This window comes from Argiope bruennichi, chromosome 11, assembly GCF_947563725.1.
Source record: "Argiope bruennichi chromosome 11, qqArgBrue1.1, whole genome shotgun sequence".
NCBI classification, from domain to species: Eukaryota; Metazoa; Arthropoda; class Arachnida; order Araneae; family Araneidae; genus Argiope; species Argiope bruennichi.
Window position 1 is genome coordinate 13,523,187 of NC_079161.1, and position 21,600 is coordinate 13,544,786.

Here is a 21,600-nt window from a genome sequence, read left to right on the forward strand (position 1 = left end):
ATGTGCATCACTGTTCATTCACGTGGCAACTAACGTGTTGACGTGTCTTAAAACATTAAAAAGATGAATCCTATATCAAAGATAAATTCAAATTCTATAATCACTGAATGCATTTCTACAATTATAGCAATACTTCAATTTTATTATTTCCTATAAAAATAAATTTAAATTTACTCATTGCCATCTAACGTGACTTTTGAATTACGCGATAATAGAAATTTTCTTCTTTCTTCGAATATTTCTCATTTTAGATTAATAAACTGATGCAAAATGCGGTAATAAAAAAAATTATATTCATTTTTTAAATGTGAGTCAATAACAATGCCAAAAACTGATCTAATTAAGAAGCTAAATAAATTCTTATGTCAAGGGGTTAAGACATATTACAGATTATATTCATTTAATTTGCGCCTATGCCAAAATTTCGGGTATTAATGCAGAGTAAAATTGCTATAAATTCATTCCCTTATAAGCATTAAAACATTTTATCGTTTTTTTCCTAGTCAGAATCAGCTCTTATTACCTTCCATAATAGTAAACCTATGTTGTAGAATTTCCAAGAGTATATTTTGGATCCTTCGTATGAGTCCGTCTGACATTAATCATGCGTGAAAGATGCATAATATTTCTTTTCTTTTGAAATATTTGCCGATTTCATCTTCTAATATATTTCAGCAAAAAAAAATGAAATCCAGTTATAAAAAGTGCGATTTAACCACGTGAATTTTAAAAAAAGTTATTAAGACTGAAAAAGCTTGCTTACTGAATGATTTAGTATTACTAAAATTAAATTTTAAATTTTACTAGGCCTTCTAAACCTTGAAATAAACTTGCCTATTGAGTGACTATTAGATGAAAGCAGCTTATGACGTAGCATAAAACATGACGACATTTTAAAATGAACTCACTTTTTTTAAAAATATTATTAAATTGAAAATGGCTATCTTAATTTTTTAGCTGTAAAATAAAATTATCTTTTGAACAATAATTAATCTGTTGATAGTTCAGAATCAAAGAATGATTTTAAAACAGTTTAAAGTTAATTACTCGGATAATTGAGTTTGTAATTTGTATTTTCGCTAATTTGCTTTATGTTGCGCCAAATATATGATAGAAATAAAACTCACTTAGAACGAAATTATAAATAAAAAAAATGATGGAATAATAGCAATTTAATGTCCTTCAAAATGTTAAAAATTTTTTTAACATGATTAGTAGATCTTAAAAATATATCGGACGCAATTAAAATCAAAATGATTTTAAAATCTTAAATAAATTATGGTGTGATATTGTCACAGGTAATATAAAGGGAGAAAACGAAATTATATAAAAGCATAAATATCGGATAATATTCGGAAGTACTATGTCAGAATATATTTCAAAGGCATGGCATAGTTTCATAAAATAACAATGTGGTTGACAGTCCGAGAATTAGATGATGATTAAAAAAAAATCATTCGCCTAATGCTTCATTTATTCCTGATTTTAAATATGATATTTTAGTCTGCAGATTTTAATTTTCTTCATTCACTGTATGTGTGAAATCAAAATACGAATTAAAAAAAAAATTAAAATCGTAAAATATATTCTTTGGAGTTATCTCAAATATTTATAACATTGACGAATACACAATTAAGATAAATATTTGCAATAGGTATGTTAGATGTTGCTTGTTTTATCCCACTATTCTTATCGCCCTGCATGCTCCACTGTTGCATGATTTTGGTGATGAAATATCCCATCTTCCTGCACTCCCATTTTGAGTCACTCTTAAGTTATGCTTATACTGGATAATCGCTTGCCGATTTTGGAAGCTACAGGATTCGATTCCTTCATGATAAATAAACAATCTAATGATTCGAATACGCATGGGCATAAAGGATCAAATGGAATAGCTTCAACCATTGTCCTATTCTTATTCCTCAATTTTTATCGTCAAAATATTAGCACCATTTTGTGTTCCTGGCTTTAGATTGGCGAATTCCCAATGATATTCACATAGTTATGTAGCTTCCTTTTAAGGCCAGCGATTCTCCCAATGTAAGCGCAGCTTTACTTAGTACTGTGCCGTCTCCTCTCCTTCCGTGAATAAGCAGATTTCTCCTTCGGACTCCTTCAGGCCGATGTTATGTCCAACCGTTGGTTTTTCCGTCGCCAGAACAAAGACCAACTCCGCATGACCTCATCGCCTCCAAAGTGGATGGTGGACAACACCGCATGCAACAACCCTAATGCTGACAAGAAGGCGAGGGAGCGTTGCCTCCCTACTAGCCTCCCCAGGATTGAACTAACGGCTTCGAGCCCTACGGCGGGGCATGTACCCCCACTCTCCCCTGTTAAAAACCTTGGGGTGCCTTCTCTGGTGTTGCAGACGGCGGACAGCCTGGATAACATAGCTCCGCATATTCCAAGGTGGGATTTTCTTTTGTGATTTAGAAAACTACAAAAGCCCTTTGCGCTCGAGAAGTGACTCATGGTCATCATTCAAAAGGGCGCATCATTTTGATGTTTTATTTATTTATTTCAATTTTGATTATACCTACAGAATGGTAAAAATATGTAAATTAACTTTACGGGGCAATTCAACTTGAAAATATTATATGTATTTATTTTTCGGAACAATAAGCAAGTCCTTATAATAGGTGAATGATTTTACATCGAATTACTTATCCGAGTGCGAAGGGTTAATATAAGCAATCGTTTATAGTACTTCAGTGCTTGTGACCAACGCTGAGCACAACTTGTTTCCAGCAATTTTGAAGTCTTAGAATACCTGAAGCTGTATCTGTTGATGAGTCTGAATAATGTGTTCTATTGCTTTAACCACTTGGGGTGGGAAAACGTGCCTAGTACGTTGAGAAGCTTTTGCCACAAAATTGCTAATGGCATTCTATACGCGTCAGCAGGCATTTCACACATAAGTAAAAATCATGTCTGCAATCTAACGACTGATATTGTTAACCAGAACACATTTCACAGAAATACAGTTTTCAATCGAACATTAATTCATTTAGAACAGTGATCTGCAAACCATGGTTCGCGATCCACTGATCAGATTGAGGACGTTTTTAGTAAAAGCCAGCCCAAGAGTACCCTAATTAAGTGAATAACAATATACTTACCTATAGAATTTGTTTAAACAAGTGTGGCTCTAAAAAGAGATTTCAGTCACTGAACTGTTAATAGAGCGTCTGCCGATTAATAAATTTGCCGACCACTGATTTAGAAGATATTCTATAGCGTATCGAATACTTTGTATGGCTTCGCTGCCAGTTTTAATGGACTGTTTTGGCACAAGAATCTGTGAACTTCTACCGCAAGTTATTAAGATTCTCTGGAATATGTCGGTAGGGAATGTCACGAATAGGTTCATTCCTTATTAGAGTCAAAACATAATTATAAGGGTGTATAAAGATTTCTGAATCTCTCTGGAGTTAGTCTCCTATTAATGGCGAACCATCAGCAGAAATAATTCAAGTATTCTATGACTTTCGCATCACTGGAAACATGTTGAACATAGCACTGGTGACTACATTAAAACATTGTAAGCATTTAAAATGAGTCCTTATTTAACCCTTAACTGGGGAGGTCAAATTTAGGACTTAACTAGAGAGGTGCGGTCTAAGAGATCGCATTTCATTTAGACTCAAATTAAATTTTCTAATGAATGTGTTATTATGAAAAACTGCCAATATATTTTACAGATATTTTTCTTGATATATAGATATGTTTTAGAAATTTTTCAAAATATATTGTCATTGAAAAAAGTAAATGCATTGGAACATACATTTTCTTCTCAAATGACATGTTACAATAAATAGTATTCTTTAAAATTAACATATTACTTTTTACTTTTTAAATCATATTAATTTTTACAGTATATGAAGGTATATAGGAGACAATATAATGTAATATTCAAAAATTATATGAAAAAAAAAATGAAAATGGGTAAAATTGACCCTTTTTTTATCGGCTTGTGTGACTTTCATAGCACTGTTTTCTAACGGATTTTAAACATACAGGTTAAGAACTAGTATAAAAATCAACCTATAAATTATGTATATATATCTCTTGGTATATTAATGTATTTTATACATTTTTCAAAATACATTATCACTAGAAAAATTAATTATGTTTGAATTTACATATCAAAATCAGTTGAATGCGAACTTTCATCAAAAAACTCTTCTGTACAATTATCCTTATGACTAAAATCACTTTCTGCTTCGTTTAAAAGTGTCTGGAGCGCTGCTTCATAATAGGATCAGTAAACTGGATGATATTTAGGGCCCCAAGTTTTAACGCTATCTGGTAAGCCTTGTTTATCACTGGGACCCTAACAGGGAGATGCGGTGTTAGAGACCGAGCTCGAAGAAATAACTGAATTATTTTAAAAAGCATCTGCTGAAATCGGTTGAAAAAGTGCACTTGTATTGAAGGTCATAAAACAGGAAGGTACAGGGTCAATCCATTCCATTGAGCTAAAAATAGAATAGGGGTGATAGAAAATCTATCGCTAGCGGTCTCACAGACCGTAGTCCCCAGTTAAGGGTTAAGATAATTATCATGTTGTCATTAATTAATTTCCAGTCTTTGTACAAGGAAATAGCGGATAGATGACTCGCAGCAATATGTTATTTCAAGCAATTAATTAAGGTTGGATATGCTTACATGGTAAAAAATTATTATAGATATGTTAAAAAAATTATTGATATATTTAAAAGTATTGAGTTTTAAACACTAATTTTAGATATTCTCTGAAATAAATATTAATATTCAACTGTTTCTGATTATAAGTCAATAGAGTTTAACTGTTTGAAGCATAAAAACATACAACGCCATCTGTCGGCGATTCTTCTGCGTGTTACTTTTGATTATGACATTGTTCAATACAGATTGGCAACAATTATTCAAATGCAGCAGAAAGGAGCGATCATATTTCGCAAATATAAATTTTGCAAAATTGAATTATTATTTAAATGAATAGATATAGACATGCAATACAAGGATTATGGTAACAGTCTAATACAGATGTAATGTTTCAATTTATCATACATAGTTTAAATTGCTTTTTTATTAGCCAGTCACATTATAACGAAAACAGACTATATAGTTTGTAAGCAAAAATTCCTATTGAGAAATATAAAAATTTTATCTTTTTAAGTGAATGAAAAGGTATTCTTTCCATTTCGATCATCTAGATGTAGGTTTGCTATATATGGGATTGCCATCGTATTTCACTACTCAGTCACTTATTGCTTGCCATTTTTATTGTTCTTTCCCTCAGACAACTATGAGAATCTATTCAACCAGTTTGTTTATCTAAAAGATTATTTAGAAAAAAAGAATACCAAGCAAAATTGAGAAGGAACTATGAAAACGAGAAAATTGGTTGAAGGGTTTGTAGATACAAAGTATATTGCTCAGAAATGCCTAACAAATCAAAGTGAATATATATTTGCCATTCAGGCAGTTGTTTATATATGGAATAGGTTTCTTAACATCAACTCAATGGGCGAATGAAATAAACATTTTAGTAGTGGATATAGCTAGGGATTGCAATACCGGTATACCGGGATACCGAATACCGGTATTTTGAGCCATTTGTACAATTTTGTAATACCGGTATTCACAAGTTTAAATACCGGTTTTTCGGTATTTACTAGAAATTTTTTAAATTGTCTCCACTATATGTTCAAGGATCGCCAACATAGCAAAATTGTATAAGTTTTTGTATTTACGTCCCCCTAACGGGCGAAATTAATAAGCTAATGAATGGCTTAATTAATTGCTTAAATCTAAATTTGCGCAACATGGATTATCCCTTAAAGAAGATATTGTAACCATAACGACTGATGCAGCAACAGTTATGATAAAAATTGGAAAGTGGATTGGTGCAAATCAGCAATTGTGCTATGCTCATGGAATTCAATTAGGAGTAATAAATGTATTGCACCAAAAAAATAAAGAACGGAAGAATCCAAACACTGTAGATATAGAAACTTCGGATTCCAACTTTGAAGAGAGTGAGAGTAATATTGACAATGAAAATAATGACAACGTAATTGTTGAAGAAGATATTGCTAATGAGGATGAAATATTAACCCATCAAGAATTGCTTCCTATAATTTATGAAGTTCGAAAAATCATTAAGATATTTAAACGTTCCCCTATAAAAAATGACATATTACTAAAATATATTCTAACTGAAAATAAAACAGAATATATGTTAATATTAGATTCTAAAACATGTTGGAAAAGTTTACTCCTAATGATGGAACGATTTTTTAAACTGAGAAATCGTATCCAAAAAGCAATAATCGACTTAATTCTGTAAATTATTTTTTCAGATAGAGAATTCGACTTAATATCCAGAACTGTATCAGCTCTACTTCCAATAGAACTGACTATTGAGGTATTATGTCGGCGAGATTCTCATTTATTAAAAGCTAATGCAACAATAAATTTTAGGTTACAGTCACTGAAAGAACAACACACATCACTATCTGAAGAATTATATATTACATTGAAAAATCGCACAGAAGATAGGTATACCGAAATAGAAAATGTCTTATGGTATTTATATCATTATAATGATTTTAAAAATGTAAATGAAAAAGAAGAAAAGAAAATAACCAATTCAAATCTGATTAAGTTAATAGTAAATTTTCTTAAAATATTTTACCCACAAACCTATCCATCTGCAGAATTCGGTTCAGTTATCGAAGATCGTGATGACACTAATGTCGATAATGAAAAGGAATTGTCTCTTGAAGAAAAATTAGAATTAGCGATAAATAAAAATAAAATCAACGAACCAAAATACAATACAAAAATCAGCTATATCCAAAGCCATACGACGAGAAATCGATTTATTTGAAGATGAGGGATTTAGAGGTAAATACTTGGAAAAAGTACATCGCGCATCGCTAACAGAACCACCAACTAGCATAGATGCCGAAAGAGCGTTTTCGACAGCTGGTGATTTTTACACAAAATTACTTTTCAGGTTTAATGACAGTATAATTGATGCATTATGTTTTTTAAGATCACATTTCAAAAATTTGTTATAGTACCACAGACTGAATAGTGATAATTACACTTTTTTTTGTGTTCTTTATATACTGTTTGTTTCTTTACTTTTTTGATTCTTTATATACTGTTATAATTTATAAGTTACAAATTATTTTTGTGATATTTACACTCTCTAATAAAACTGGCAAATACAACAAAGAAACACCTGTGTTTCCTTTCTTTTTCTAAAATTCCTAATACCGGTATTAAAACCGGTATCCCGGTATTAAAATCTAAAAAATACCGAATACCGGTATTGAAATTTTGGTCCGGTATTGCAATCCCTAGATATAGCTGAAGCAACTTTGATTTGTCACTATAATTTTGAAATGACTTGCTGCCAATTATAAAGTTACATGAAGAAAGAAAATGATATAATTAAGTCAAAGTTCGTCTTTAAAGTATAACTGGATTTAAAAGAATTACCTTTATTCTTTTTTATTATTTACTAGCCGCCTTTGGCGACCAGCCGGTTCGCCAATCTTAATGTTCGTTAAAATTTTAAAAATTAAATATTTTATGCAATTCCAACTTTAATAGATTCTTCAGCAAAATATTTTAAAACTTCAAATTTTGATAGTCATATAATTTACTCATAATATTATAAAGGCCTTCAGTCATAACGTGATATGTATCTCTCTAATTTTCTGTTACCCCTCGTAGAATTTATGCTTTAAATTAAAGTGTAAATGATTCATCTGCAATTAATATAATAATATTTTTTACTGAAACAAAGCGTTTTTTTTTAATAATATGATTACTGATAATAGAGTCACTGAACGTTTAAACTTTATGGGCACTAAAGAATATCTTTCTTAATTTATGTAATAACTCAAGAATTTGTCAACCAAATTTTCTCAGATTCATCATGAACAGATCGATTAATGAACAATGTTTCATTTTAAATGCATTAAACACTAAGAAAATAAAATGAATCGTTTAAAATAATCGGTCTATAACAGGTTTAAAAAAACTACTTAAAAAGCGATGTACTTAAAACTATAAGCATATACAAAAAAATATATAACTAACATAAATACAATTTAATTACAAAAGTAAGCAACTAACCTAAAAATAATTTAAATCATTGAAAACAGGTTAAAAAAACTACTTAAAAAACGATGTAATTAAAACTATAAGCATATACAAAAAATATATAACTAACATAAATACAATTTACTTACAAAAGCATGCAACTAACCTAAAAATAATTTAAATCATCCGTTGAAAGTGGTTGTCATGACAACAAGCAGAACAATGCGCATGCGTGAACTTTCTTCGCCAGTTAGGTAACGCAAATGCGTGAATTTTTCTACGCCAGTTGGGGTAACGCTAGGCAGATTATACATTTTTAATATCCTTTATTCTGTGTTATTTTAATTCAAAAGTACTTCAGAATGAATCTGAAACATGGATTAATTAACAATGTTTAATTTTAAATGCATAAAACATTAAGAAAATAAACAGAATCGTTTAAAACAATCCGCAGAAAAATATTAACCCTAGCCTCATTACTGTTGGGAGATAAAAGAAACGGAAGCCTTACTCATTTGGCGGTGGGGGAAATGGAAGATTTTTTTTGGCGGGAAAGTTGGCGGTGGGGAAAATGGAAGATTCTTTTGGCGGGAAAGTTAGTTTTTAATTAATAATTAAAATTCTAATTAAAATTTCAAAAAAAGGGACCCCAGGTGCACATTCCCGACCTCTAAGGTATACATGTACCAAATTTGATAGCTGTATGTCAAATGACCTGGCCTGTCGAGCGCCAACACACACACACACACACACACACATTGAGCTTTATTATAAGTATAGATGTTCCTTTTATTAGAAAACGCCTGTATCAAAGAATAATTATCATTAAATCTTATAATTTAAAGTGTTTTTTCATTAGAGTAAAATAATGATAACCTATCCACTCTTTTCATAATTTTGTCAAGCTTTTAAGTGTTCGCTATCAGTATTTATCATATATGGTAACCCTTTCTATACTGTACCTTAATGCATTCTTTCGTCAGTAAGAATTGTATGTTATCGTCTGTCATGTAGATATGAACTTAGAAGGAATTAGGAATGGAATTTGCCATGTTAAAAATAAGCATTCCTTACTCTGTGCATAGAATTGGTCTTTTTCAATGATTCGTCATGTTTCCTTCTGTAAAACTATTAAGACTTCCCAGAAATCAATAGATTCATAACGATTTTCAAACAATCGATTGTTGTTGTTGTTGTTGTTCTTGCTTATGACACTTGTCAGAGGTACGCCCTCTGTCCAAGTCAGCGATTTTAAGCCGAGTTTTAGCGTCTCTTATTTAGTAGCGCCATCTAAGGCCTTGAGTACGTCTTAGCTACTCATGCATTTCAGTCCTTTTCATGGAGCGGACTTCATTCACTCATCCACGGATCGTAATTTCGACCTGAATCAAAGAACGATAACTTCTGATCCAGTTGCGCCAGTGGTATTTTCTTGACTTGGAGGACTTTGCGGCGACGAGATATTTATACGTGCACCAGCCACTACGTACACGGAGAGTCTTCGGCCGGTAGGTGCTACCTTACAACCCAAGGGATGCGAATTCAACGCCTGTCAATCAGGTTATACCGGACCCAATACAATCGGTACAGATCTTTATCGCAAGTCCCTGGAGATTTATCTAAAGGGAAATTATTTTCCTGTTCTTCTGCCAAATCCTTGCTATATAAGGATATATTTGCTTTTTATATATTTATTGAGTTTTAATCTGTATTGATTTAAAGGTCAATTATGTATAATGGTTTTGATTTGTTATTATAATATTTGGTTTCGATGTTAGTAATCATCCGTTTAGGGGAAAAAAAAATGTATCAGGTTTTAGAATTTTCCTGGTTTTCCAAGCTGTTGCAGATTCTGCCTAGCTCGAAATACAACGATTCTGGTCTCAGAATTAATAACTTTTATCTTAGGGCAGGCGAATTTTTCATTCTAATTTGAAAGAACGAGCCTTGTTACCGTCCTGACTACTTTTGTGCTTGAAATTACAGCAGTATTCTGTAAATGAGCTTGCCACTTAAATTTGCCTTGAGAGTTGTATTTGATGACAGGTTATCGCAAAGCAAATGTAACTAACACGCATTTTTATTTCAATCAGGAGGGAAACTTCATGGTAATAGAGTAAAACGTTTCCTCTTATTTTAACATTTAAGATTTTTAATTTCATTTCAGAGTGAGGATTAAGTTTAATAAGAAAAGTTTAAATTTTTAGCCCTAAAGAATTTATTCGAGAAATCTGTATTACATTTTAAAATTATTTAAAAGGAAAACGGAAAAATTTAGAAACAAAATTTCTTTACTAATTTAAAATGCAACTACTAAAATGAATGAATCTAAAATTATTTATCCTTAGTTTTTAGAGATTCCTCCAAGCAGATTTCTGGTCTCGGCTTCGGAACCGGAGGGTTTCAGGTTCGAGACAGACCCGATTCCACCGAAGAACCGTCGTGTAAGGGGGTCAGTTGCACGTTAAATCCGTCCTGACCAAACGCCCTCCCGCTGGTGTGGAGAGGGGGGTGCCAGCTCAGGTGTCGTCCTCGTCATTTGACCGCGGTTCAAAATGACGAGGTCCGTCCCAAAATAGCCCAAGTGTTGCTTCAAAGGGGACGTTAATATAACTAAACTAAACTAAACCAAGCAGATTTCCTTTACCACACAATGCATTTGCAAGCATCAGAGCATTTATATTTTGAATATTAAGCCTAATTTTCTACTTTTAATCCGGCAAATAAATATATGACATTAGCAATCATTCACCTAACATCAGATAAAAAAATTCGAGTGATGTAAATCTGAATATCATGTGATATAACCGTGATTTGAAATTCTTTCATACAATTAACAGGAGGTCACCCGCATAGCTCAGTCTATAGAATTCTAGGAAATAACTCTATTTTGAAAGAATATTTAGGAAATTTCTTCAGAATTGTGGCAATGGAAAAAAATCACTGTTCCTGATTTGTTTGGGGTTTTCTGGCGCAGGAGACATGAAAAGAGATTTGAAAGTCTTTCATACAATTCACAGGAGGTCACCCGCATAGCTCAGTCTATAGGATTCTAGGAAATAACACTATTTTGAAAGAATATTTAGGAAATTTCTTCAGAATTGTGGCAATTGAAAAAAATCACTGTTCCTGATTTGTTTGGGGTTTTCTGGCGCAGGAGACATGAAAAGAGATTTGAAAGTCTTTCATACAATTCACAGGAGGTCACCCGCATAGCTCAGTCTATAGGATTCTAGGAAATAACACTATTTTGAAAGAATATTTAGGAAATTTCTTCAGAATTGTGGCAATGGAAAAAAATCACTGTTCCTGATTTGTTTGGGGTTTTCTGGCGCAGGAGACATGAAAAGAGATTTGAAAGTCTTTCATACAATTCACAGGAGGTCACCCGCATAGCTCAGTCTATAGAATTCTAGGAAATAACTCTATTTTGAAAGAATATTTAGGAAATTTCTTCAGAATTGTGGCAATGGAAAAAAATCACTGTTCCTGATTTGTTTGGGGTTTTCTGGCGCAGGAGACATGAAAAGAGATTTGAAAGTCTTTCATACAATTCACAGGTGGTCACCCGCATAGCTCAGTCTATAGAATTCTAGGAAATAACTCTATTTTGAAAGAATATTTAGGAAATTTCTTCAGAATTGTGGCAATGGAAAAAAATCACTGTTCCTGATTTGTTTGGGGTTTTCTGGCGCAGGAGACATGAAAAGAGATTTGAAAGTCTTTCATACAATTCACAGGAGGTCACCCGCATAGCTCAGTCTATAGAATTCTAGGAAATAACTCTATTTTGAAAGAATATTTAGGAAATTTCTTCAGAATTGTGGCAATGGAAAAAAATCACTGTTCCTGATTTGTTTGGGGTTTTCTGGCGCAGGAGACATGAAAAGAGATTTGAAAGTCTTTCATACAATTCACAGGAGGTCACCCGCATAACTCAGTCTATAGGATTCTAGGAAATAACACTATTTTGAAAGAATATTTAGGAACTTTCTTCAAAATTTTGGCAATGGAAACAAATCACTGTTCCTGATTTGTTTGGGGTTTTCTGGCGCAAGAGTCATGATGTTGACCATGCTGTGCTAAACAATATGTAAAATTATATTATTTTAAAACAGTCATTGAAGAAATGATGAGGAGAAGCTAAAATGTAATCAAGATTCAAATAAATGGATAAAACTTTATGAACTTTAAAAATAGAGAGTTATCAAGCAAGGAAGATAATGGAGTGTAAGATTTTTGAAAAAAATGTAAACATTGAGTTATTGGGAATTTAACGTTGAGTTAAAAATTTTGGGCATTGGCATTCTGACAATATATGTTGGAAAGAGATTTAACAAAGACATCTCGAACACAGAGGCAGTTATTCACCTAGCAATAAATGAATATGGGTGAATCTAATGTGTCCAATGAGTAAACGAGTTAAAACAGTATCTGCTTTTCTGTTCGCTAATGAGTGCCAAGGTTGCACATGGGGCTTGATAAAATGAAGTTTGTCTCCAGGTCCCACAGCCATTTAGAATAAAAAAGCATTTTAATATGTTTATTTATATCGCTCACAGGAATATTAGTAGCTATTGAAGTAGTCGCCAATTTGGCAGCCTTGTCTACCTCATCGTTGTCCAAAATTCCAACATGGGATGGTACCCAACAGAGTAAAACAGTATAACTGCGAGATGTTAATTTATCAAAAATATCTAAGGCTTTTAAAACCAAAGGATGAGGATGGGGATGACATGATTTTAGAGAAAGTAAAACGCTCAGAGAGTCAGTATTAGTTCCGTAGCCGTTCCTAGCTATAGTTCTTTAACATTAAATAATTTTTGTCCTGAGTCCAAGATTTTGTCAACTTGTATTATTTGCTACAAAACAAATATATAGGGTGTTCATTAATTATTGTCGGGGTTTCCGTACCTCATAACTTTCGAATAAAAAATATTACGCAAAAACTCATTACGTATTCGTAAATTACAACTCAAAGAATTTTATTAATGATATTAAAGTGTAAAGCTTGCACAATTTGCACTTTGTAGGCATTCAGCTGAAGGCGATTATGTATTCTTAAATTCGCTGAAAAAATTTTGACTCGAATTGAGGATGATGAAAATTACCTTCGGAAATGGTTCTTCAGTGACGAATCCACTTTTTATGTGTCAGAAAAAGTGAATAAACATAACTGTAGAATATAGGTCTCGGAGAACCCGCACGATTATCAAAAGTCAAAATTTGTTCATTAATAAAATTCTTTGAGTTGTAATTTACGAATACGTAATGAGTTTTTGCGTAATATTTTTTATTCGAAAGTTATGAGGTACGGAAACCCCGACAATAATTAATGAGGGCTGGAGGGTACACTGATAGGCGGGAGATCTGACTCCTCCCATCGATGACGGGACGTACTTCCTTCGGGGAGGGTTGTACTGTGGCCGGTGACGGTCCTTAGGACTCAACCACAGTTCCCTCCAATGTTGCTGTTGCGGCGGTCTGGTCATTCAGTTTTTATGGTTTAAATCCGTGTGCCTTCGTGGCGGGTCGGAGAGTTAGATGGCTGACTTACCCCTCCTCATTCTGAACAAAATGAAATTTTAACATAATTCAAGTTATTTTATTCGCATTATAAGAGAGTGCAGTAAATATAAGGATTCTCTGCTTTTTTCGCATGCAGGAAAAGACTTTGGATTAGATTTTCTAGAATATTCATAATTTACGTTTTGTTCCGATTCTGAATCATAATCACTTCACAAAATTTTAAAAGTATCTGAGAAAGTTATCTATCATCATCTGCACTATCAGTAAGAACATTTGCAAGAAAATCTGAATCTCTTCTGCTCTTTCTTAAGTTGTCATAGTATTAACAGTAAAAGATTCTGCATTGCTAGCACAGCCAGAATCAATTTGACATCATTACTCCGGTAAAAAAATGAAATGCATTCTTTCATTGATTTCTGCTCTTCTAATATCCATCTTTTAGCTCTCCTATGAAGTTATAGAAAGTAACAGGTGTAAACTTTTATAAATTTTTAGATTCCATAAACAAAAGAGAAAGGACGAGCTCGTAAAGACTCAATGCACATGCTGACGGTTTAACATTACTTTGAAACTTTTAATAAGCCTAAAACTTTTGCTTAGGCATCCTAGCCAATTTTTCAGTTCAGGGAAGCGATAAAAACCTTTCGGCTCTAAGCCGTATTCTCCCTGAAATGTGATAAGAATGCAATATTGTTGAGACAACAGATTTCTTTCTAAGAATTGATCAAGTCGTTCAAAAGAAATTTGGGAATTTCAGCATGCCAAAATTGCGACTTAGGAGATTGAATGTTTAGACTTTCCTGCATCATATTCTTTCCTTAAAAGAAAATTCAATAACTTCCAGAGTAATATGGGACTTCAAAGGACCATTAAGGCCCGTCCCACGTCACTGGCTGCAACATCCTTGGAAAAGTTGATCAAAAATCTGGTCTGGTCTTGGTCTGCCCCACGACAACCTGCCTACCCAAAAGGTTGTAAGAACTTGAAGGTCGCCGGAGAGAAAAAAAATTATTTATTTCTTGACAAGCTTATAAACATCGCCAGAATATGGGGGGTGATTAATAGTATACATTATAATTCATTTGACTAAAAAAAATAATTAAGCACTTAACAAATCAATTCTGGGTTCAAGAGACTAAACTGAAAATTACATAGAGAAAGCAGTAACACACAACAACATAAAAATAATATCAGAATGTCCAAAGGATGGAAGATATAGTATTGTAATGATTCAGCTTCTTCCCTGGGTGACCACTGTGACATTCCTTTTTCCCACACTCGATAATTTACATTCCGGGCCATTCTTCATCAACGAAACTCCCACAGTGTTAAGTGCTTCCAGATTGCCAAATGGAAGACCCTCCTTTTAAGTACGGTCATCTGGCCAATTAGTGCTAATCCAGATAAGGAACCACACGTGCGTTTCCCAGGGAAATAAATCGTGTCTTTGAAAGGCGAGAGTGTCAAACACTCCAGATGTCCACATGTCCTTCATTTTTCCCATTGTGGAGGGTGGATCATCAATGGACATTTCCTACGGGCGACCAGAGACGATTCAGGTTGTTCTGAACGGTGATTGGGTAACAGGGAGTTTGAGAGGAAAATAAAAGGTGAGATTTTTCGGAAGAAGAGAGGAGAGAAGCTTCGTGTGAACTTCTGAGTAAAATTCCACCCGAAGCAAATTCGGTGGATTCCGAGAGCTACCCCTGGAGTAGCCTAAGACGCCAACAGCCTGTTAGCTGTTCTTGTAAAGTTGTTTTCTTCGAAATTGTTCGAGGAACTATTCTTGTTTAATGTTAGTGTTGTAAATAGCATCATTCATTTAACCTAGATTAGAAAGAGTTGTTTTTATGTAATAAAGCTGTAAATAAAGAATTTGATCATAACTCTACCTGTTATGGGATCGAGACTTTACAGTATACTGATGAGAGATGTCAAACTACGTACCAATATCTACCTGGTCCATCTAGAAAAATGTATTTATGACAGTTAAGCAGAAAAATATGATTGCACCTAAACTACCCGTTATATATAACTTTTGGTCATTTTTCTTCTGGAAACTTCACTTTTTTGTGGCTCATCGATGCTTCAAGAAAGGCACTCGTATAAAATGCCAGATATTTTATATGCTTAAGTAAAACATATAACATATTCAAAAAATTCCCATATTTAATATTTTTTTATAATAAGCATTCTATAGAATTCAAGCATTTTATGTAGTTCCTCTGACATATATGACTAAGATTTGTATTTTAGCCAACTTCATAACGTAAATGATGTGGAATAAATGTCTTCTGCTCTAGACAGGTATCGAGGTTGGGCGTAAGCAACCGGAGGGTTATAAAAATATTATGCATATTTTAAATCGTCTGCCTGTCAACTCTTCTGTCTAACAGAGACTATCCGTTACGCGACCCATCCAAACTTCAGAATCAACATAATAAATTTGGTTTTATGCCCGCCCGCTCTGGGGCAAAGCTTTTTCCGGTTGATACGCCCTGTTTTTCTCTGAAAGGGAAGAGTAAAATCTACCTGGAGGCAAATAACTTTGAAAAGAAGAAAGACCTCATTTAGATATATGCCTAGATTATGAGGTATGTCGGTTCTCCATTTCTTCGGAAAAGGTGGTTGTCACGATTGTGGTGGGAAGCAGATTATAGAGATTGCCATGAAATTATCGGGTTTTTTTTTTAACTATAATATAGACATATGTTGAAAATATTTTTGAATGTTGTCATGTCAATGTTGTCTGTTTTATATGACAATCTTATTTGCTGCTTAGAGTTAATTGTACAGAAACTAGAAATCAAAAATATCATCGAATTTGGGACATTTATTTTAGTAAATTATGTTTCTATCTAAATAATTAAAAAATATTGACATGAAAATATTCCTTATCAAATGTTGTTTAAAATCACAATCCGCAACGAAATTCTCTATTCAACCTTTCAGTCTTTCTTTTTTTAACATTTGTCATTTGTCAATATTGGGAATGATTTTTTTTTCTTCGTTTCTTGTTTGTAATGTATTTACTCACGGCATTTCTTTTTGACATATGTCATTACTTGAGTTGCCTTACATCTCAATCAATGTTAATAATCCTTAATAAAACTATTGTATCTCAATAATATATTGTAATTTAGTGTAAAATATATCATCTCTAAATTTTTCTATTTACCCATAAAGATAACTCAAATGTACTTTTTATATTTTCTTTCTAATGCTTGAATGTTCAAAGATATCTTTTTACCTCGTTCGTTGCTGGCTTGATACTTGCCAAATGCGTCATATCAACATATTTTAGAGTCCACTGCGCGTCATGTTTGTGATAACAATAAGATACCATCACAGCATCAGTATATACTGTATCATACAGCTAAATTGGACGATATACACAAATGCCTTTCACTGACAATTCACATTGGTAACTCGAGTATTCATTATTTGGCGAACACAAAGTATAATGTTAATATTATAGGCAACGTAATTTTTTTGAATGTGATCTACTGCATGTGGTAACTTATTTTAAAATAGATGACTACGTTGAAAAGTTGATGTTTAGGGGCGGGGTGGGGGGAAACAGGAATATGACCTACTGCATGTGATAACTTATTTTAAAGTGGGGGGCTGGGATAGCCTGGTTGGTAGGGCGTTCGATTCACGTCCCTTGGGTTGCGATTTCGAACCCTACCGGCCGAAGACTCTCCGTGTGTGTGGTGGCTGACGCACGTATAAATATGTCGTGTCACAAAGTCCTCCATGTCGAGAGTAATACCACTGGGGATACTGGATCAGGGGTGATCGTTCTCTAATTCAGGTCTAAATTACGATCTGTGGATGTGTGAATGTAATGAATGAATGAAGTCCGCTTCATAAAAAGGGTTGTAAAGTGTGTGTAGCTAAGTCGTAATCTTGGCCCTAGATGGCGCTACTTAAAAACAAGGGGCGCACCCTTGGCTTAAAATCTCTGATTTCTAAAGTCAGTGGGCTTGTCCTTGACAAGTGCTATTAGAAACAACTTATTTTAAAGTAGATGACTGCGTTGAAAAGTTGATTTTTTTAGGGGGGGGGGCAGGAATTTATTTTGTTTAATATTCCTTATGTTTGAACAGTTTTCTTTATAAAAAAAGAAACATTTGAATTTTATGTCTAAACCCTTTTTTTCGGGGGGAGGGGGGTAGTTACACTGATTTTTATATTCGCATTCATGTAAATTTTAATGTTATGTTATCTTTTTGAATGTTTTTTTCTCAAATTTTAATCTTTGGTTGAATATTTCTTATGAAACACCTCATATATGAAAACCTAATGGATATTTTTTTTCAAATTTAGTATAATAATTTATCCTAACATTTTCCTGAACTAATGAATAAGTAATCTATTCATTTAGAAATATTTTATAATTGTTCAAATGCTTCATAAACCGAAACAATTTTTTTTTTAATTTCGTGTTGGTTATCAGTAGTACCTGAATATCTCAAGAGTGGATAGAAATAACATCTTATCTTTTAGTTCAAAAACCAGTTAATATAGTTTTTAAGCTATCTGCAAAATATTACTCATATTATTTAATATACTTTTAAACTAAAATATTTGTGCCATATATCTACTTCTGTTTAGCCTGAAAAGCGCTTTTTTCAATTAAAAAAAGTTTTAATTATTTAGTTTATTTTAGTTTCATAAATATTTAATAGAATTAAATAATTTATTAATATAATGTTAATAAATGTTTAATATTGAAATTTAATGCGAAAATTAAAAAGTTTACTGTACAGAGTAGTACAGTAAAAGTCCAGAGTTTTTCAAAAAAATTCATCCCGAATATAGTCACATATCAAAAGAACAATTATCTTAAGTAACACATATCAAAAACCTACTGTCTCTACAATGTTCTGCTGTGCTAAATTTCTCGAAGTATAATATTTATTAAAAGATTTCAAATTCTACTGTAAGAAAAATTATTCAGTTAGTTAAGATTTTTTTTCAATAAACATTAAAAAATAATTAAAATTAGGCAACAGTACAAAGAAGATATTTTTTCTTAATATTTATTTTAATGAAGAAATTTTCCTTCAAATTTTAATTCAAAGTATTGCGAAAAAAAAAGCTATGTGCTTCTTTATAAATATATGGGAATTTTTGAATGGTTTTGAATAATGTGATTAATATACTTTAATTTAATATAAAAATACTAATTTAATTTTTATTTTAAAGAAATGTATTAATCATGGAATCTTGGATACATAACTGGCGTTGAAAATTCACGCATGCGCATTGAGTTCTGATTGTTGACAACTATTATCAGCGGATGCGGACTTGATTTAAATTACTTTTAGGTTAGTTTTATGCTATTGTAAATAAACTGTATTTATGTTAGTTACATATATTTTGTATATGCTTATAGTTTTAAGTACGTCGTTTTTTAAGTAGTTTTTTTAACCTGTTTTCGACCGATTATTTTAAACGATTCTGTTTAGTTTCTTAGTGTTTGATGCATTTAAAATGAAACATTGTTAATGAATTGATCTGCTCATGATGAATCTGAGAAAACTTTGTTGACAAATGCTTGAGATATTACATAAATTAAGAAAGATATTCTTTAATGCCCATAAAATTTATACGCTCTGTGACTCTGTTTTCAGTAATCATTTTATAAAAAAAAATGCTTTGTTTCAGAAAAATATTTCATTAATTCCAGATTAACCCTTTCCACTTTAATTTAAAGCATAAATTCTACGGGAGCTAACAGAAAATGAGAGAGACACTTATTACGTTATGACAGAATGACTTTATAATATTATGAGTGAATTATATGACTATCAAAATTTGAAGTTTTAAAATATTTTGATGAAGAATCTATTAAAGTAGAAATTGCATAAAATGTTTAATTATTAAAAATTTAACGAACATTAAGATTGGCGAACCGGCTGGTCTCCAAAGGCGGCTAGTATATAATAAAACTTATAATTAAAGATAGAGCAATACTCTTAGCTTATATAGGATTATAGCTTGATTACTTCATGAATCAAGTAAACGACTATTCAAACTCAAAACACCGCAAAAGCTATTGTACTTTCAAAACCGCAAATTGTACTTTCTTTCAGTTAACTGGTTTATGTAATTGGTTTATCTCTTTCAATACTGAAATGCCCGAGATGCATGTTCAGTCAAAGCATTACGACCCTCCAATATCTTTGTCTGATATCCAATATTTTAGTTAAGGATTTTTGTTTTTCTGTTCGATTTGAGTTCTTTGCTCTCTCTAAAAGTAGGAAAGGTCGAAATGTTTCCTTCTGCAAATCCTCCTAGTAAAGATTAGGTAGTCTTCTTTTTTATATCAGACCCTTTAAAGTACGAGCTATCATAGAGGTTTTCTAGGAAGGCCTTGAATTTATCTTTGAAGATAAATTAGGGTGTTTTTCTACGTTCTCATTCCGAAGATCTTACTTAGTAGTCAGAGGGTTAAATGGAAAATGCAGGTTTTCTTCATTATGTTTTGTTAATCGTTCGAAATTATGAATATTTGGGAAGCTGAAGAAGTTATTATATCTGTTTTACCTAATACATGTTATTATGATAGTGAAATTAACTGGCTACCTAATACCTGTTATTATGATAGTGAAATTAATTGTCTACCTAATACTTATTATTATGATAGTGAAATTAACTGGCTACCTAATGCCTGTTATTATGATAGTGAAATTAATTGTCTACCTAATACTTATTATTATGATAGTGAAATTAACTGGCTACCTAATGCCTGTTATTATGATAGTGAAATTAATTGTCTACCTAATACTTATTATTATGATAGTGAAATTAACTGGCTACCTAATGTCTGTTATTATGATAGTGAAATTAATTGTCTACCTAATACTTATTATTATGATAGTGAAATTAACTGGCTACCTAATGCCTGTTATTATGATAGTGAAATTAATTGTCTACCTAATACTTATTATTATGATAGTGAAATTAACTGGCTACCTAATGCCTGTTATTATGATAGTGAAATTAATTGTCTACCTAATACTTATTATTATGATAGTGAAATTAATTGGCTACCTAATACCTATTATTATGATAGTGAAATTAATTGGCGAAATAGATGCAGTTGCTGATATTGAAAGTTCTTTCAGAATTTTGTATTGAGAAATATTTTTAAAAAATGGAGATTTATAGAGGGGTAGAAGATGATTGCTAACGTATTTAGGCGATCATAAACTTTCGTGCAATTTAAAATTGAAAAAAAAATCGGGTCACTGTTTGCGATTGTGGACTACTTTGGGTTTTTTCTTTTTCTAATTGTATTTGAGCAAAATTTATCTAGTTGCTGGTGCTAGAGACTGCTATTTTGTTTCAAAAGTCTGTGGAAGACTCTATTAATTAATTTTGAAGTCACGCATTTCTCCTCAAATATCAATCGGCTGTTAGTGACTGCATGATGTAGATGTCGTATGCGATAATGTAAAAATAAAATGTGAAGTGGCATTTATTTTTTTAAAATTTATAGATGCTAGATAAATGAAATTCGGTGCAAACATTTAGCATCTTAAGTGAAATTTCATACCTGAATCTGAACTGTATATGGGTAGGAGTCTATACATTCGCACAAATGTAATTCATAAATGCAACGACTTAATGAAATTCCATATATAATTTTATTACTAGAACCTGTCATTTTTTTTTAATTCATAAGTTTAAAAAAAATATTATCAAAACGCATTTTTAGATTTCTTTAATAAACTACGAAGTACAAAACTCTCATGTGTGGTGTTCTAAAGATAAAAATTTGAATATTCAAGACATCTTCTCAGCTCCACAATTTTATGCGGAACTTATTTTAAGGAGGATGGATTCAACTTCATCATAGAGATTAGGAGAACATTTCTTGAAGAACACTCCCGCTTCTTCTAAAACTCTTCATTGGGATGGAGCTGACAGATCAATAGATAAAGAATC

The 21,600-nt window shown here is 32.2% G+C and overlaps 1 protein-coding gene across 1 annotated transcript in view; it reads left to right on the forward strand.

The window, feature by feature from the left end:
* Window positions 1–2,317: 2,317 nt before the first annotated feature.
* The window catches only part of LOC129957325 (potassium channel subfamily T member 2-like), a gene marked incomplete at its 5' end in the record, with an annotated part of 365,616 nt that continues 346,333 nt past the window's right edge, over window positions 2,318–21,600 (forward strand). Inside the window, one exon of the mRNA XM_056069596.1 lies at window positions 2,318–2,412. Within this exon, the coding sequence (XP_055925571.1) occupies window positions 2,318–2,412 (95 nt within the window). The remainder of the gene's footprint in view (window positions 2,413–21,600) is intronic.